At 38.5% G+C, this 18,537-nt stretch overlaps 1 protein-coding gene and 1 pseudogene across 5 annotated transcripts in view; both read left to right on the plus strand.

Annotated features, from left to right (window-relative positions):
- Positions 1 to 15,493, plus strand: part of LOC146482783 (uncharacterized) — a 73,572-nt gene extending 58,079 nt beyond the window's left edge. For 2 of the 4 annotated variants that reach the window (XM_085106872.1, XM_085106874.1), the window contains 2 exons: positions 14,642 to 14,703; positions 15,184 to 15,493. In XM_085106872.1, coding sequence (XP_084962998.1) covers positions 14,642 to 14,703; positions 15,184 to 15,209 — 88 coding nt within the window. In that variant the 3' untranslated portion in view covers positions 15,210 to 15,493. Of the gene's footprint in view, positions 1 to 13,076; positions 13,372 to 13,525; positions 13,693 to 14,641; positions 14,704 to 15,183 lie in introns of those variants that run through there. The other 2 variants (XM_085106871.1, XM_085106873.1) reach the window with 2 other exon arrangements.
- The window catches only part of LOC146482777 (uncharacterized), a 158,456-nt pseudogene that overhangs the window by 121,394 nt on the left and 18,525 nt on the right, over positions 1 to 18,537 (plus strand). The gene's annotated exons all lie outside the window — the stretch shown is intronic.

An 18,537-nucleotide genomic window follows, 5' to 3' on the forward strand; every position in this document is an offset into this window, starting at 1 on the left:
TTCAGTCCAAGTGTTTAACTTGAGGAAACAGGTTCGTATCGTCATCAAAGGAACTGTAGGTGAGCTTACTTAACGAAAGGGAAATCTAAAGTTGTCAAAGTGCACGTAAAGAAACAACAACAACATTGGAAAACCCACGGACAAGCTACTTACTTTTGTTGTGAGTCAGACGTGGTTTTTCAAGGTGTTACTGGCACCGCTGGTATCGATTTTGCAAAGAAACTCGACAACCTCGTACAATACGGACACTAGAGTCTAGGGTTTCGTCTTTGTAGAAAGTCATTAGTTGCTACTTTCCGGGTCACATTTCCAAAGATCTTGGACCCGGCGCCATCCGAAGATTGCCGAAGATTACACGAGGCTGTCTTTTGACGATTGAGGAGGAGCACACGAAGTCGACCTTCGATTTTCGGTCTTCTTGATTGCAACCCGAAACAGTATCTAAGGTCATTTCCTGCGTCAAGTTACCTGCATCTTTTTCTGGTGCGAGAAGTTTACATGCGAATGTAAGAAGGTAAGCAGCCTGATGTCTGCGTGGCTATCTTTGACGACGAATTATATCACTTTATGTGAAAACTCGTGTTAGTAAAAGTCAGATACCGTATTTATTCGTTTAACCGCCCACCTTCGAGTAACCGTCTACCCTGAAAACCCAAAAAGTAAATAAGCACCCATCCTCGACCCACCCCCTCCCAAGAAAAATTATTTCTGTACAAGCCCAGATTGAAGTCCGAGGAGAGTCAGTTGTGTTCCAAAATTGGTTTAGATACGGTAGTCAATGAACTTTTATATTGTTTATGGCTTTATTGTTTTTGTTGGCTTTTGCACTTTAAACGAAGACAGCAAGGAATATTCATACTAAGTGAATCAGCCATGTTTTCACATAGGATCACTGTAATGTCCTGTTATATCAAAGGAACAAAGTAAGTCAACGTGTTAAAGCAAGATATAACGTACTATGCGAAAATATGATTCACAGGCGAGGATTCGAACTCCGGTCTCCTGCGTTTAAGACCGACGTGATAACCACTAAATTACAGGCGAACCTACAGTGACAGCAGACGAATTAGCACAGCTTATTCTTATTACATTACTAAGATCACGGGTTCGCTCACTCAACACGGAGAGTCTGATTTCAATTAGCTGTGCTACATGCTGCTAGACGACGCAAATATGTAAATTTGCGCGCAATTACTACCTTTCTCATCAGCTCAACAGTCGTAACACTGTTCGGCTATTAGCCACTTCCAGCGGAGCTGATGTTCAAGAGTTTGTCAGTAATGGTACATGCCTCGAGTCAATGTGTCTTTTATTACAAGGGTTCATTAGGGCACCTCGGTAATACCCAAAACACCCGGTAGACGAGAGTATTGCAAGCGATAAAATTTGACAACTCTTTTGTATAAATTTGGCCATGGATATGGCAGGTTTAATTAAATCAACAGCAAAAGTCATAAACAACATATAAATAAATGTAGACAGATAAGAACGGTTTTCAATTCAGTGCAAAAACTAATTTCACAGCTGATTTCAGGCCTTCTTTGGTTTCGCTTTAATACGCAATGTGATCGGTTAATAAAAAACAAATAAAACAATGGTGACTTGCGCATGTGTGACGCAGAGTTGCGATTCGTTCATTTGTGTTTTGCGTTTGTTGTCATGACATCAATGCTGATTGACAGATAGAGTGTTTGTTTTTGCACTGGATTTTCGCACTCTTACGACGGTCGATTGAAAACCGCTATAAGGAGGCTCGAATGGGTTTCTGGCTGCGTACAAGCACGTAACCTGAACGGCGGTCAAAAATAAAAAAATGAGAAAACTCCGTAAAAAAGGTATTGATTTTGAGAGTTTAAAGAAGATAAGTTCTTTGTGAGTCTGTGGACTTAGCAAAACAAGAAATTTTGATGAATCGCCTTTCCGGTCTTTAGGCATTCAAACAGTAAACCCAGACATACAGGACCAATCAGTGTCCCCGCATTTCACTTTAAAAACAACTTGAAATTTTTTTAGTAAATCGTAAAACAGATTCACAAAACAACCTATCATATTTGAGCTCTCAAAGTAAAAGAAAAACTTATCTTAAACGGACTTGTCCAGGACCGCGCTGAACAAGTAACCTACCTACCACTCGAAATTTCTACTAGCTAGCTTCAAACAAAGAAATTAGAAGTCGAATTTATACCTCCATTTGTTTTAGACTATCATCGTCAAGCCCACTATTTCTTACATAGGAACAAATTTTTATCCATTTAATCATGAACAAACGAAAACTCTTGGAAATTTTTTAATAATTATATTCCAGCTCAAGCCAAATTTTGGAAAAACTAGAAATTAAAGGAAATATCCGATAGACCTAAACAACAATTTACTTTACCTTGTCCTAAGTATTGCTTGTATATAATGGCCTTTTGTTGGCATAACAATAGAAAATTGTTTACAAACAATACTTAGAATATATATCTAAACAAGGAAATATCCGATACACCAAAACAACAACTTACTTATCTTATCCTAAGTATTGTTTGTTTATAATGGCCTTTTGTTGGCATAACAATAGAATATTGTTTACAAACAATACTTAGAATATATATCTAAACAGTAAAAGAGCTTCATGAATATTGCTCCTTTGTTGTTAGAAGCCGGATCAGGAAACCAGCAGTTCATCCACAGTTTTTGATAGAGTGTCCCTAATTATTGGAGTATGCTTTAATTTTATTCTATTATGCTACATGATGGGAAAAGAAAACTTCAGATACTTTCTTAACTTATTAGCAGTTAAAGTAATGCCATTCATAACTTGCCAGTACGTATTTACCCACTTTGGTACCGGCTGCGTGAGTTTACTACTAGTTCTGACTGATTAATTGTTGTCTGCGTCTTTTGTGATAAGCCAAGGTTGTTTTGTTTGGCATTGGTTTAAGACACTATCAATTACAATCGACCACAGCACTTAGTCTATTAAGCGCTGTCTTCGATCCTAACCATAAACCCCACGGTCCTCGCTTTACTACAGCATCGATTCTCCCTTCTCAAAAAAATAGAAAAAATAGGGATATATCCAAGCCACTACCTTTGAAAGTAACAACATAGCTTTTTTAAAACAGCTTACAGAAATAATTTCGGAATCATGTGCACTTAAGGCACCCGTCGGCCGACTGCCGACCGTCCCTCTCGGCCGAGTATCGACAGACATATCGGTCGACATATCGGCCGATACTCGGTCGACATGTCGACCGATTATCAGCCGACATGTCGACCGATCTTCGGACGGCATGTTGACCGGTGTATCGACCGACATATCGACCGCGCGTCGGTCGACATATCAGCCAATAATCGATCGATATGTCGATCGACATGTCGACCGATGCGCGGCCGCCACTTGCTCAGTATGTCAAGTGTTAGGCTACGATGAACAGTCGGCGGGATATCGGTCGACTGTCAGTATTGTGTTTTGTTGAACGTCTTCTTTTGCTGAAATATCATCCGTATCCTCCACCTAGCACACGGGGCACGTGAAAAAAGAGCCGTCAGAGTTTTGTTCCATTTACCCTTAGAAAGATACGATTTTATAGGTCTGAGAATGAAGTGCTATAAGATAAAAAAATCGTAACCGTAATTAATGTTAACGTTTGCACATATTTTACAGTCAACTATCTCTTAAGTGACTTCCCTTGGTGCGTGAAAAAATAGTGGCTTAAGGCAGGTAGTTGTTTAACAGAAAAAAATCTGTAGACTAAGGCAGAAACGGAGTGGGTCTTCTCATTATAACTAATCATCTTATTAACTAAAAACGAAAAATATATATAACTTATTTTAAATCAGACAATATACTACGCTACTGTTTTATTAATGAAATGACTGTACGTTTTTTTCCTTTTTGCTTATGCTCTGACAAACAATACCGAATTTGCAATTCAAAATGTGTTCCTCCATGACGATAATATTGGAACTCTCTAATTGTTGTTTCTACTTTGACGGAAAACTGTAAAGAATGGCATTTGCAATAATTATCAGGAGGGGTAGGTAGCAAATAACGAACTTCATATAGGGAAATATTGGGTAATACCCCAATCTTAATAATGGTAATTGAATTGAGTGGAGTGCAATTTGGTCTGAAATCATACGCGTGATTTCAAAATCGAACCAGCGATTTCAACATGGGTGTAATAAACAGTTAAATCCCCTTCTGATCTGTCAAAAATTATGTACGATCCTCATACCAAAAAATTGTCCCCTGAAAGGAGACATTTGCTAATTTCGGGCATAAGCTTTGTAAACTTATACTTTACTTGAATTAAATCTTGTTGTTGTTGTCGTTGTTGTGCGCGTTACGAAAATGAACAACTGCCATGCGCATTTGAACTTGAAGGGCCTGGCGCTTGTCCGCGCAAGTCATCAATAGAAGCCAAGATGGGCTCAGTCGAAGCATATTGCACTGAAAACATGGCAAAATGACGGTTTTCTTTTTTTCGCTCCAAGTAAATCATATTTCCCACTTTAATGTTCATTAGACCACAGTCATCTCAAATTTTTCTTTTTTTCTTTTCTTTTTTTTTTTTTTTAAGAAATGCTACTTGTTGAGATAGATACTTATACTATTTACAATACAGTGCTACAAAAAAAAAATACGAAACTACTTACACTGCGATAGTACTAACAAAACGAAACGATACCTACGCTACTAAGAACAATACTAACACTACGATACAATACAATTACTTACAAATTAATAAATTTAATTTAGTTGCTTACAAATGGATAGTATATGCCTTTGGTCAGCTTGACTCTTAACATTAATTGTTTAAAAAGTTGGACCATTTTTTATTAAAAGAGAGTAGTTTATTGGTCATAATCGCAATGTATTTTTCTAATTATTTTCCAATTATGATCAGGTGATTTAGGGTTAAACCGGACGATGTGAATTTTAAAACCCCATATATAATTTCGTTTTGCTCTAACGCAATGTTTCCTTTGCATGTAGCGTTGAACCACTTTGTAAATTTATTCCAAAAGGATTTAGCAATTGGACATTCTACAAATAAATGGAGTGGTGTCTGATCAATATCATGGCAATAAGGACAATCGGGTCGCTGTTTCTTTCTCATCTTGTACAGAGTTTTGTTTGTATACAGGATATTATGTACTATTTTATATTGAAACATGGATAATTTTACCTCATTTGTAACACTAAAAGGAAGTGAGTAGATTTTTTGTCTTTCTTGAAAGAAAAAACCGCGTTCGATAAGTCTTATCTCCGCAGTTGGAGGAGGGAAGTGCTGGTGATCGAGTAAAGTATTGTAAATTGTTTTGCATGGGAGTTTTTCGATTGCAAGTGGTACGTATTCAATTGACGGTGAAAGACATTCCTGCGGTGGAAGACATTCCTGCATTTCAAATTATTAGCATTTTACATAAAGACTGGTTAAAACCGCCGAAAGTCTCTTAAAAATAGGCGCGTGGGCAACGCAAACAAGAGACATTTGAGTAGAGAGAGGAAATAAAACTAAGTAACAAAGAGTCGACCAAGTAACGGTAGAGTATCGGCCGAGTGTCAGTAGAGTATCGGGCAAATGTCATTGGCTTATCGATCGATATGTCCACCGAGTATCGGTAGACATACCTACTGTCACATGTAGGCCGAGTGTCGGCCGACATATCAGCCGGGTCTCGGTCGACATGCTGGTCGATATGTCGAGCGACGCTCGGCCGACCAATGTCGTCCGTCACTATCGGCCGATATGTCGACCGATATGTCTGTTGATACTCGGCGGTGAGGGTAAAAGGCGGAATGAGTTTGCGGAATGGTATGTAGAATGGCGTGCGGAATGGCATAATTATGCGAAATACGATTTACGTGGGAAATAAATTAACTGAAGAGTGCGTCATGTTTTCGTGCCAATTTAATAAGAGCAGCAGCTTTTTTGATGCTGCGGACTCTTGCTAAATATTAACAACAATTCGAGGATTTGATCGTCTGATTGTTGATTTGGAAGAAGTGAGGGTAAAGAAAGCGATGGAAACTGTTTATAGTTTTCGCATTCAAGGAACTATGAGTAAATCCGTAGTAAATTAAATTTCATGTTCACTTTACTCCATGCGACTTCGGTTGACAAAAAAAAAAACGTGGCAGCGTGAAGTCTTCTCAGGACAAAGATTGATCCTTTACCGAGGGCAAATAATAAACATTTTTTTCTTTTTTTTTTTTTAACCCTCGGTAAAAGATCAATTCTCATACCCTGTATGCTCGATGATTCATTTATCATGAGCGAGAAAATGAACAACAATTTGACCAAAATGCATTTGTGATAAGAATAGTTTCACAACCTTTCACACAACCAGTGTCGATAATTAGACCCCATACTTGTCATCTGCTTTTTTTGCTCTAGGGCTTTTTCGCTTTTAAATGTCATTTTAGGTTGGGACGCCTGGCACTGAAAGACCTTAATTAAAGACGGATATGTTTAGTTCGATAACGCGTAACTGAACTATAGCTACCTGAGTCGCCGTAAAAACAGCTAGGTAGCTAGCTCAGCAGCTCAACAGTGACTTGCGTATTCGTCGCTCGACGAAAATGTAAGGTGAGAAAAAGTAGAACATATTTTTCCCATGAGTTGTACAAATTATAACCGTCGAAGAGTCTGATAAAATCGGTGAGGGTAAAAGACGGCATGAGTTTGCGGAATGGCATGTGGCATGACCTGCGGCATGGCATAATTATGCGAAATACGATACTTGCGGAATGACTCAAAGAAATAAATTAACTGAAGAGTGCGTCTCTTTTTGGCGCCAATTTTAATATAAGAACACTAGCCTGATTAGCTTTTTCGATGTTGCGGAAAATTCAACAGAGGGGCTGTTTAGAGAATACAAGCCTGCCGCTGGGATAGAATATGTCTGATTGGTGGTTAGGAAGAAGTGAGGGTGAAGAAATCGATAACTGGAATACTGTTTATTCTTCGCACATTCAAGGAAATATGAGTACATTTGCGTATTCTCGGACACTTTTTTGCATTTATCACAATATTTATAAACTTACCTCAGAAGGCCAGGAGCAAGCTGAAAAATTTCCTAGTATATAAATCCTTCCTTTAATACTTAAACACGTCCTAAAGATTGGCTGATTGAACGCCTGAGGTTTCTCCGTAATTTTGAACGTTGAGCGGCCTATTCTCGGACGAGTACGATCGTTCGCAGATGGTTACCCCTTTTCTGGAAAAAAATATCTCCTTCATTTCAAAGTATATGTTACCTTTTCCCGACTTAAAAAACATTTTAAAGTCAGTTTGGGTGAGACCTCGGCCCGGGTATTAAAGCGCTGAAACAGCACCGGTGCCACGGCACCTCCGCCGGGAAATTTTTTTTTTTTATCACGTATCGCATTTGTTATCTAATTCACATTATTATCCCAGAATTTTATTTCATAGGTATAATAGTTGTGTTAATGTCTAATAAAATATGTGGGTCGTGAGGAAAAATACGCCGCTACCCTCCCCTGCCGGTCGGGGCAAGGAAACTTACAACTTTTGTGACCTACCCACCGAAAGCGCTTTCTTCCCTCGCCGTTTTAAATCACAAATATATATAGCCAATTTTTTTTTTAATTTAAGGGGGTAAATATTCCTCGATGCGATGTTTAAAAAATTTGGCCGCTTTTGGAAATTGCATTTGTTAGTTATTCCGGCTCACTGTCAAACCGACCAGGTAAGCTATCAGGAAAAGCTGGGAAGTTTCTTCGTTATTCTTTTATGAAACTGTTCAACAAACTGTTATTGAACTTGAAAATGCGTCTGGCCTTCGCTTTTTCCGAGAATAGTTTTATCAGACGCTGTGAACATTTAACGACTGCATATTATAACGACTAAAAAAATTGTAACAAACTCACGACAAAAAAAGGGTTCTTTTTTTCTCACCTTACATTATCGGCGAGATACGTACGTAAGTTGAACTTGTCAATTACATGGAAGTCAAAAAGTGAAAAGCGAACATGAAACTTGAATTTACTCAATCCCTTGACTACGAAAATTCATAGCTTTCTTTACCCTCACTCCTTCCTAACCAGCGATCGACATGATTTATCCCGGCCTTGTATTTTCTAATCCTCTTTCTGTTGTCTAGTTGTTTTTAAATATTCAGCTTGGAGTCCACAACGTCTAAAATTATAAAATTGGGGCAAAAACAGGACGCGCTCTTCAGTTAATTTATTTCTTTAAGTCATTCCGCAAGTATCGTATTTCGCATAATTATGCCATGCCGCAGGTCATGCCACATGCCATTCCGCAAACTCATGCCGCCTTTTACCCTCACCGTGATAAAATGACTGAGTTTAAATTTAAAATTTCTCACATAATAGTTTTGGCCTTGGACTGATGTTATTTCTCCAGTCTGGTGTTGTTTTTTGTCTAGGCTTCTCGCTGCCACGTTCTTTTTGTCAACTAGAAATTTAATTTATTCTTAGTTCCTTGAATGCGAAACTTCATCAATTTCTTTACTCTCACTTCCTAACCAGCGATCAGACATGTTCTATCCCAGGCATATATTTTCTAATCCTCGATCTGTTGTTTGGTTGTTTACAGTCAACCCAGGTCACGCGTGAACAGTATTTCCAAGAGTGAAATGAACATTCGAATTTCTCTTTGTAATGTCCGACGTGTGAATGGAATGTTGGACATTTCTCTGGAAAGACGCATAAATTGAAAAAAAAAGATTCAAAATTCTTGGGAAACAATTGTTATTCTTGAAATATTCAATTTTGCAATGTAAAGAAAAATTCATAGCTTTATACCGTCAATAAGCTAGGGAAATTTATACGGGAACTCTGAAATCTCGTTGGCGATTTTCAAAACTGACATGTAAATTTCAAAATTCCGTTCCAATTTCAAAAATATCGTTCACGCGTGACCTGGGTTGACTGTAATAGTCTGCAACATCGAAAAACTGCTACTCTTATAAAATTGGCGCGAAAACAGGATGCGCTCTTCAGTTAATTTACTCCCCGCATAAATCGTATTTCGCATAATTATGCCATTCCGCACGCCATTCCACATACCATTCCACAAACTCTTTCAGCCTTTTACCCTCACCGGATACTCGGCCGATAGTGACGGTCGGCAGTCGGCCGACGGGTGTCTTAAGTACACATGATCCGTTTCCAGTAGCATGATGTCCAGTATCTTTAAACATCTGTGTAGCGTAGACATTGTTGTTGGAAATGAAAGATAACAAATAAATGTAGTTGAAGTTAATGCACATGTTCTGGGTTTCCAGCACTTGGCGTGGGGGACTGTACCCAGAAACAGAAACCGCTGTGTTATACAAAATGCTTTTGAGAGTTTTCCTTTAGAAATCTGAAAAATACAATCCAACCAACAGTTTACAACCATTGCTGTTTAGCTAATGTGTACCTGTACTGGTACAGCAATTCCAATTCAGCTTCATGATTTCCTTTAATTTTTTTTGGCCCTTTGGGAATACCCACCCCCCTTCCCCCTGAAATTTTTTAATCTTTTCTGTAATGGTTTTTCCCATTTAAAAGCCTTCAAAAATTTACCACTCTTTCTAATACTTGTTCACTCAGTCTGGGCACTATCCCCTTCTTCTCTTGCTCAAATCTCCCCCCACAGGGAAGTTCACTTTTCAAATCCACAACTTAATGTGCCAGAAAGGAAAAAAAACTGTGATTGCCCAACAGGGGGGCAGAGGATTTGAGAGGAGAAATTTAACCAATTAACCAGCATTAAACATGATACAGTTTCCAGTAGCATGATGTCCAGTATCTTAAATTATAATCCATCAAATATTTTCGCTCGCGCGCGACTGGTCTAAACGCCTCACGTGACCGAATATACCCGACCTAAAACTGGGGAATATCCGAGGATATTCCCCAAGTTTAAAAACTTCAAGGCGCGTCTTCTTTACAATTAAATTTAATGTCAAGCTGGGGGAACGGTTTGCTTTTGTGACAGAAAGAGAGATAAACCTGCTGGTCGATAAGCCAGTACCAGAAGACAACATTACGCTCTAAACGTTTTTGACGGCAAGCTGTCCGTAAACGAAATGTTGAAATACTCAAGCTCGTATTTGCGACATTTTCTCTTGGTTTGAACTCTGTTTAACAGTCCTTGAATTAAAAATGTGGTAAAACTGAAAATTATGAAAGGCGAAAAGTTTAAGCCTATCTCATTTAAGAGTATTTATGGTTTTCTTTCAGTCTGGCGAAATGAGAAAGCCATCAACAAGCTATTAAACGAGCTAGTTTAATTAATAAGCTCAAAGCTCGCTCACACGACGGCAAATATTACAGTTGTAATTCAATGAGAACAATTCGTGCTGGCCTGGATATAAGGAATTTAAATAACGAAAACATAAATTTCAGTACCATTACTGACAGAGTTCAAACAGGTTAATGATGCTATCAATGCTCACCTGGTCGAGATCGCTCGCGAACATAAAATCTCGTCCACGAAACAAAAAACCAGCCATGATACCCCGAGATGTCGAAATTCTCTACGAAGAGAAGCAGCTTGTCCTACTCTCGAGCAACAAGTTTAATCCTCAGTGATTGTGAACGACTTCGTTGCTGGCTCCATTCAATGTCAAGTTAGCAAAGAAAGCGCTTTGATGGAATCCAGCAATAACAACCGGTGGCGTCGTATTCGACTGCAGGTTCAGCTTCGATTTCTTCACAGGTCGTTTTCGGCTAGCAAGATTCCACAATTGTATTTTCGATATAAAGTGCTGCTCCAATTGAACACGAGATAAAGGAAGAGAACAACAAAGCGCCGGCTGTTTCGTTGACGGACGACAATTTACACTTTTTACGGAATGCGATACTTTACAGTTTTTCGCTTTCAGAGATCTTTAGCTTGTTCTCGAGAGGTAGTTAGATTCCCTGTAACCTTATCCACCACTTGTATCTTGCTTTTGTCTTTCACGAAATTAAACAAGTTTACTTTCCTTTCAAATGTTTTACCTTTTCCCCGAACAAATGCTTTCGACCTGAAGCGAAATCTGACGTGGAGATTTTGGAAGCCAACTGACAAACTTTGACGTGATTGACATATGACAGAATGGCAGATCCTGCCGATTCCCGCGAGATTCCCGCATGTTGCGAAAAATATTTGAAGGATAATAAACACAATAGCCTCCATTTGACTTTAAAAATATGCTCAGATATTTGTCCTTGGACATTATCTGCTCCTCGAAGCTCACAGTTTTCCTCGAGCTTCGCTCTCGGAAAACTGTTCGCTTCTCGGAACAGATAATGTCCGCGGACAAATATCTGAGCATATTTTCGCGCCAAATGGAGGCTATTGTTTATATATATCTGCATATCGTAGACATTGTTGTTAGAAACGAGAGTGTACATGGGAGCCTATTTATGGTGTTCTTCAGTTCAATATTCAAGCTTTATAAATTAATATATGTAGCTGAGGTCAATGAATGCACATGTTCTGGGGTTCTTGCACATGGCGTGTGGAACTATCCCAGAGACAGAAACCGCCGTGTTATACACAACTACAAAATTCTTTCAAGAGTTTTCCTTCAGAAATACAAATACCGCTGCTGTTTAGCTGATGCGTACCTGTCTGGGTTCATATTTTCCGCTTGTTTTTGGTTCTTGGAAACGTCTGATTTCCGCCAATCTGAAAGTATGGCCTGGAATAAGTAAAAAGAATAAGTATGATTGGTGAATATGAAAGAAAATTACCGTCTTACCGCACATACTGCCGTCTGATTGGCAGGAAATCACACACAACGTTTCGGTAGCTTCGCCATCTTTTCTTCACCGTTTTACGGAGAAACCGCTGTCACAAAGAATGCCAAACTTTTTTTTTGTACTGTTTCCCCACCCCACCCTGGACAATGCAAGGCGCATTACTTTTCAATCAAGAGAGTTGTCAATGTATGGCTACCCACAAGCACAATCCCTCCCCCTCCCCCCCCCCCCCCCTCTTCACGGTTCACTTTAGCACTTTATCATACACTGCAGAGTTAATTCTCTGATCCATCATATAGCTTTATGATTAAAACGTTTTCATCAATGAAAATACACAGAAAAAAAACAGACCAGAAAAAAGTTTTTCTTAAATGAAAAATTTATTCAGTTAAGCGTTTATTTACATTATTTACATCTAACAATTTTCGCTTACCTAAAGGATTTGAAAGAATTGAGAGTCAAATTTGAAACCAATATATTATTGACCCGTGCGGAGCACGTTTTTCAAATGTTTCGCGAAACGAAAACTGTTAGGAATACTAAGAATCCGGCGATCAATCAAAATAGTATTTAAGTAAAAAATGACGATCAAACTTTTAACCTTTTTATAATAATAATAATAATAATAATAATAATAATAATAATAATAATAATAATTATTATTATTATTATAATTACTATTATTATTATATTTTTTTATAGAAAGGTGGATTCCCAGTAGCGCTCAAGCATTTTTAACCAAAACGGCGGCGCCAGTGATGATTTTTACTCTAGCTCTTCGCTTTGAAATGCCACAATCTAGCCCTCAAAATGCAATCCAATTTCCACAGTTTAAACGTTCGATTTACCGCTACATTATGTTTGTTCTCTTTCTGAAACGACATATTAGAGCCTGAAGCATGAACCACTTGGCGGCCATTTTGACTGACTGATTGGATCTTTTACGCGAACGAAAAAAGCCTTCCTTTCTACGCACCTAGCTTCCCACGTAGTTGCTTTTAGCGGACTCGTATACGAGTCCCGTAAAAAGACTGCGTTGAAGGCTAGGCCGTACTAAAACCTACAAATATAAGCGCAGATTATGTATTCTGATTGATACGTGTTTGATGCAGAAAATTGAAACAATAGAGGACTAAACTGATATCTCTTCTAGAGGGGAAGAGCGTTTAATTTGGGTTTAACGAATAAATTTCATTAAAAGAAATTATGATTCGTAACTTCGAGGAAGAAAGAGAAACAAACCCTTTTACGCGGTATGCTAAAGGCAACCCGCGTTATTAAAACTAATGTCCGAAAAAAATGAAGCAACAAAAATTTCTTTATGAGGATAGCCTGGTAGCTATTCTCTGCCTTACAGTGCTATACAAGAGGCCATAAAAGAAATAATTGGCCAGAGTCCTTTTATTTTAATCTACCGCAACATGACAGAAGATCACAGTGCTGCTTATTTACCAGACGCACATGGTCGAAGCAACAATCTATTTCACGACATATGTATCCGGTATGTACACGCGCGCTTTTTTAACGAGTTGCACTTTTCACCACGAAAGAAGAGACGCAGAAATGTCTTGATGATAAATAATGATTACATACGCAAATTAAAAGGCCACTTTTCCAAATTCGCAGAAATTCTGTGATACGAAATATGAATATCGAACATTTAAAGACTGCCAAAAACCTAAATTTGTCACTGATTTTGATTTCTCTTTTACTCAGATTCAAGAGCCAGCTATTGAGGATAATATTTTACATTCCTTCCTAGTTTGTAAAATCGACCATAGAGAAGGATTCTCAATACTTGTTTAGGTACTTATCCTAAGGAATATTAGCATAACCCACTGCAGTGATCGACTGTACAATTGCGGAAACTCCCCACCTGATTGGCTAAAGAGGGGTGTTCTAAATTTCTTGATAGTGAAGTGGAATCATACGACGAAAAATCGCCCAACTCACGATACAACTACTTAGAGAGTCGTAAGGAGAAATGTTTGGTTTTATCAAGAGGGTCCAGCAATCAATTTAGAATTAATCCGCAATGACGGAGCGCTAACTCATAAACGTCAGCACTTGAATCTGTTAATTAAGGTCTTGTTATTAGTTGTAGACGGCAAAGCTGAATCTTATAGCAGTAAAAGGAGGACGAAAATGACACATAAATTGAAAAATATTTGTATAAATATGAAAATTTTTTATTTGATTAGTCACGGGGTTAGAGAAAACTACTGGTGGCACGATCTTGGTTTTTATCGGCTGTCATAGGTGGCTCGGGACAAGCATCAGCCGCTTAAGCCGTCATAGCAACCGTTTCTTTTGTATGTTTTTGCTTTTTGACCGCGCGGATATTGGGACGAGCACCTCTTTCTCCGTATTTTTCACTCTCGTCCAAATCTCCGTGCGTTCAAACAGCGAAAAACACATAAGACCTGACGGAAACGCTTTCTGTTCAGGCTAATTGCCGCTAGAAATCTTAAAGTGCCGTCTTGCTGTTAAATATATCATCTGCAAAGTGATGTCACCATTTTCTCGGCGTGTCGGTGCCATAGATGCCGTTATTTTAATCTCATGAGTTGTCTGGTTAAGAATTGATAAATCATCTAACAAGTAAATTCATCAGACTAAAATCTATCTCAATCTATGGATCAAAGGACGGTCACTAACAGTGGTAAAAGCAGATAGAGAAAAGTCAAGTCAAAGATGACCCTTAGCTCTCTGAATAGCGTCTTTTTTTAACAATAAATCTAGATCTCCCCTCCATGATGCAATACGAGTAGATGTTATAGATTGAATAAGGCTGGGATCCGAACTCCTTTCTTTATTATATCAATAGCAGATTAGGTTTAAATCAAACGAGTTTGCTGCCTAACATGGTGATACTTAATCAAATTGCAACTTATTTAGATTTTCTTCTTCTTCTTCTTTCAGCTTTGCAACGATTGTAAAGCTTGTAATGACGGATAACATCATTCAGTATGGACGATTAACAGGTTATTATCAGCTAAATCATTCAATAATTCCATCACTTGTCCATTTTGTAGTCGTATCCTTAGTTTCTTAAGCCCTGTTTAGACTGGGTGTCTTTATTGGCCCCCTGTGCCCGGGAACTAAGAAGGAAGCTGTTCAGTCAGACCAACAAGCAATCGTGTTCTCGTTCATCAATTTACCTTCCGCCATTTTGTTTACCTGTATCATAATGAGGCGTGAGGAAAAAGCGTGGGAACTGAGAAAATCCTTAATTTTCAAACCAGTGTCTGTGCCCAGGAAAGTTGCTCGAATACTGCCGTTTGAGGTATGGCCGTGCCTCGTTACAGTGCCCACTTGTTTTGCTCGGGTACCGGCAAAAAGATATTTTCCGGACTAGTACCAGTGCTCCGGAACTGAGCACGGTCACCTAGTGTGAACGGGGCCTTAACCTCACTCTCGGAATTCTAAGTTGCCTTAGTTAATATTTTATTCATTTCTTTCAGGATTTCCAGGAAATATCAGCAACTAAAGATGTTTATCCACCACTAGCCACCTCCAGTTCGCGAATAGCTGTTAAGAATTTTTGACAAGGAACTGTAGAAGCTGGCTTTGAAGAACCCTGTAAAAATGAAGAATCGGAGCCACGCCATGAAACCCGACTAAATCGGCCATTTCAAAATGGCGACTCATTAACATTTTCAATGGAAAAAAAAGACAAAGTAAATTCAAGGCATCTCGCGTTGGTTGCTGGTAAATTCAACTGTTTTGAATGCGTACATCGTGACTTTTGAATAAAAATTATCCTTGAAAGTACGTGGTTACCTACAATTTTCTCATTGTTTGGATTCTAATAGCCCTTACTGATATCTGCTTTTCTCGCATGATCATAATCTACGCAAAAGTACCTTTGAATGTGTAGGATCCGAAGGCACCGTTCTTTAATATATTTCACATGTTTAACTTGAAAACGTCGGTCACAGAAAGTTTTAGACCGGAATTACGATCTCCTGTTGGCTTTACGAAAATACAAGCTGTTGTTACTTCGATAACCCCTCCGATTGCAGTGGCCTTTTTGGCAAAGAAAATGCCAATTTTTCTTCCGAACTAATCCAAATTTCTTTGGCGATGAAGGCCTTCTGAACAGATATTCAACCAAAATGATCTGTTGCGTGCCCTGATAAATGACATTGCCCCTGAGCCGGTTAAATGAAAGAATGCGAACAAAACAAGGCTCTGAAATGATCTAGGAATAAGTACACTAAGGAAAATGTTGAACTTTGTAATTGTCCTTAACATTAGAAAAAATAGCTGTAAGACCTACACGATAAAACAAGCGGAGATACAATCAGTACATTTCCTCCGAGTCTTTTTTACCAATCCCATACCTACTCAGAGGAACCTAACGGAGAAGAGTTAAGCAAATTCTTTAAAATGGTATTTTCAGCTTTTCAGGTGAGTTCAGTTTATTTATTTATTAAGGTTATTTCAACAAACTAGCCTAGTTTGATCTGTTTGCAATTTTTAGCTGAATGCTCACGTCGTAAAAAATGTTGCCAATGGAATCTGTTCGACCTCATTTTCCAAACTGCAGTTGGCTTAGGTGACCTTATTTCGTATCTAATCTTCATTTGCCTTCCTTCGAAAACAAAAGGAATTATAATTTCCAGTGACATTTAGCTAACATTTCATGAAAGAAAGTACTAGTTCAGTTCGTTTTATTTACACTTCAATATTTTGTTAAATTTTCGAAGTATTTGCACAAGTAAGAAATAAAAAACAAGCAGTTAAGAAAGAAAGACAAAAATAAATGGCTTTGTGGGAAAGTGTGCAATGGGTAGAGGAGCACAGCTTTGTAGCGAACCACGGAATAGATTAATTTAAATTTTAAGGTAAATTAAGTGTCATCACTATTGAATCCGAAAATTGGATGCGATTTCGGCCAGCAGTGTGCTTATATACAAAGGAGAGTGATAGGTATTTATACAATTATCATAACTGATAAAATAACCCGTGGCCATTGCAATATGTAAGTTGTGTACGTGCTACAGTAATAATAGTGCGGTGTCAGCGTAACAAAATTTGGAAAGAGTTTTTTACACGAACAACGATAACTTTTAAATAAGTCGGCTTAGCTTTTTGATAAAGGGTTGGTTTTTCCATTTAATCTGAGTGGGCAAAGTCTTAACAAACCAGAAGCTGTCCGCAGAGCACTTAGCGCAGGAAGTTGCTAAATTACGACCACGTATTACAGTTTGTTAAGAAGCTAATTTGAGGATGATACGACCACCTCGTTATTACGACCATTTTTTTGTGCCCCGAACGAATTTAAAGTCCAGTCGTTTCCTTAGTTTTACAGCCTCGTTAATCCAACCACCCCATTATTACGACCACATTTTCACGGCCCGAAGGTGGTCGTATTAACGGGGTTCCACTTGATATTGGCAGTGTTTTTCACTGTCAACGTTTTCCTGTTTTTTTTTTTGTTTTTTTTTTTGTTTTTGTTTTCCTTTTCGAGAAACGTGATTAACAGTTGTACTGTAGGCAGTTTGCCAACTCCTTTCACCTTAGTCCAAGGCTTGGTCATTGATCAGTACCTACTCGAAGGTCGAAATCAGGAGAAACAATTACACAGTTCGCTTACCTGATAAATTGACTTTTATCTATTCCGCTTACGACCAGTTGTGCTGTTAGCCCCTATTGATATAATCCTAATCACGCACCATTTGAATTGAGTACTGCGCAGAGCTCTTCGGGTTTGAATCGCAAACATGTTTGCACAACCAACCATATCATTTCAAGAACGAGTTAATACACTCGAAACTTCGGCTAAGGAAATGGATTTCTAAGGAAACAACATTCTTTACTAAACGTTAACTGTTTGTAGGAAGTGGCTTGAAAACATTCAAGGCGCTAGCCACGCGAATGTAACTTACACGCCTAAACGAAAAGTGTTTCTTTCTCAAGCCGTAACTCCTCTCACAGTCTCTATGAATTAAGTGACTGTTAAGGAGCGTCCTTATAGCGGGAAGCAAAAGCTTAAAGATTTGTATTTTGGTTCGCATCAGGAAAATAAACGAATCAGGACTCACTTTGTGTTATAGATTTTTAAAAGTGTTAGGGGATCTTAGAATGAATAGCTTTTGTCTCTGGTTGCAAAATCGTACGTACACCAAATGGTGGCCGGTTTGTTCAGGACGCTCAAACGTTCAAGACGGTACACACTGGAAGAGAAAAGAAGAAACCTGTCCCGAGTTGTTCATAGAGCGGATAACTTTATCAACTGGATAGGTCGCTATCCGGGCGATGAAATGTGCGCAAGATTTTCCCGATGGCCCCATAATTGGTGAATAGAGTAGAAGCATATGTCAAATTTAAATATGGGATTGTGTGGAAAACTTGCCAAAAGCATCAGTTGAAGCACATCTGCACCGCTGGATAGTGACTTATCCAGGGTATAAAGTTATCTGCTCTTTGAACAACTGGGGCCAGAAGAATAGTTGTCTACTCCTCAACAGTGAAATTGGAAGGCCTACATACAGTTGCGCAGACCTTCAGATAAATGTGACGTTAACGATCGAGTGAATCAGGCTCGGGTTAACGTTACACACAGAAAGCAAGACCACGAAAGCAATGTACCCTTTCTATGCTACACTTTTTCTTGTCACAAATCACTTTGGCTACTTAACATTTACGCCAAACTTTGTGCATCACAAGGAACTTATACTAAGTATTTTAGACGCCAGTGAAAAATACAAAACTAAAATAAAATAAAATGAATGCAACGGCACATGTACAGAGCATGAAAAATTGAATAGCCCATCTTCTTCCGGTTTCGATTTTTTTTTTTCAAATTTCAA

The sequence above is a fragment of the Pavona decussata genome, unplaced genomic scaffold (assembly GCF_977016875.1).
Source record: "Pavona decussata unplaced genomic scaffold, jaPavDecu1.1 SCAFFOLD_44, whole genome shotgun sequence".
Classification (NCBI taxonomy): domain Eukaryota; kingdom Metazoa; phylum Cnidaria; class Anthozoa; order Scleractinia; family Agariciidae; genus Pavona; species Pavona decussata.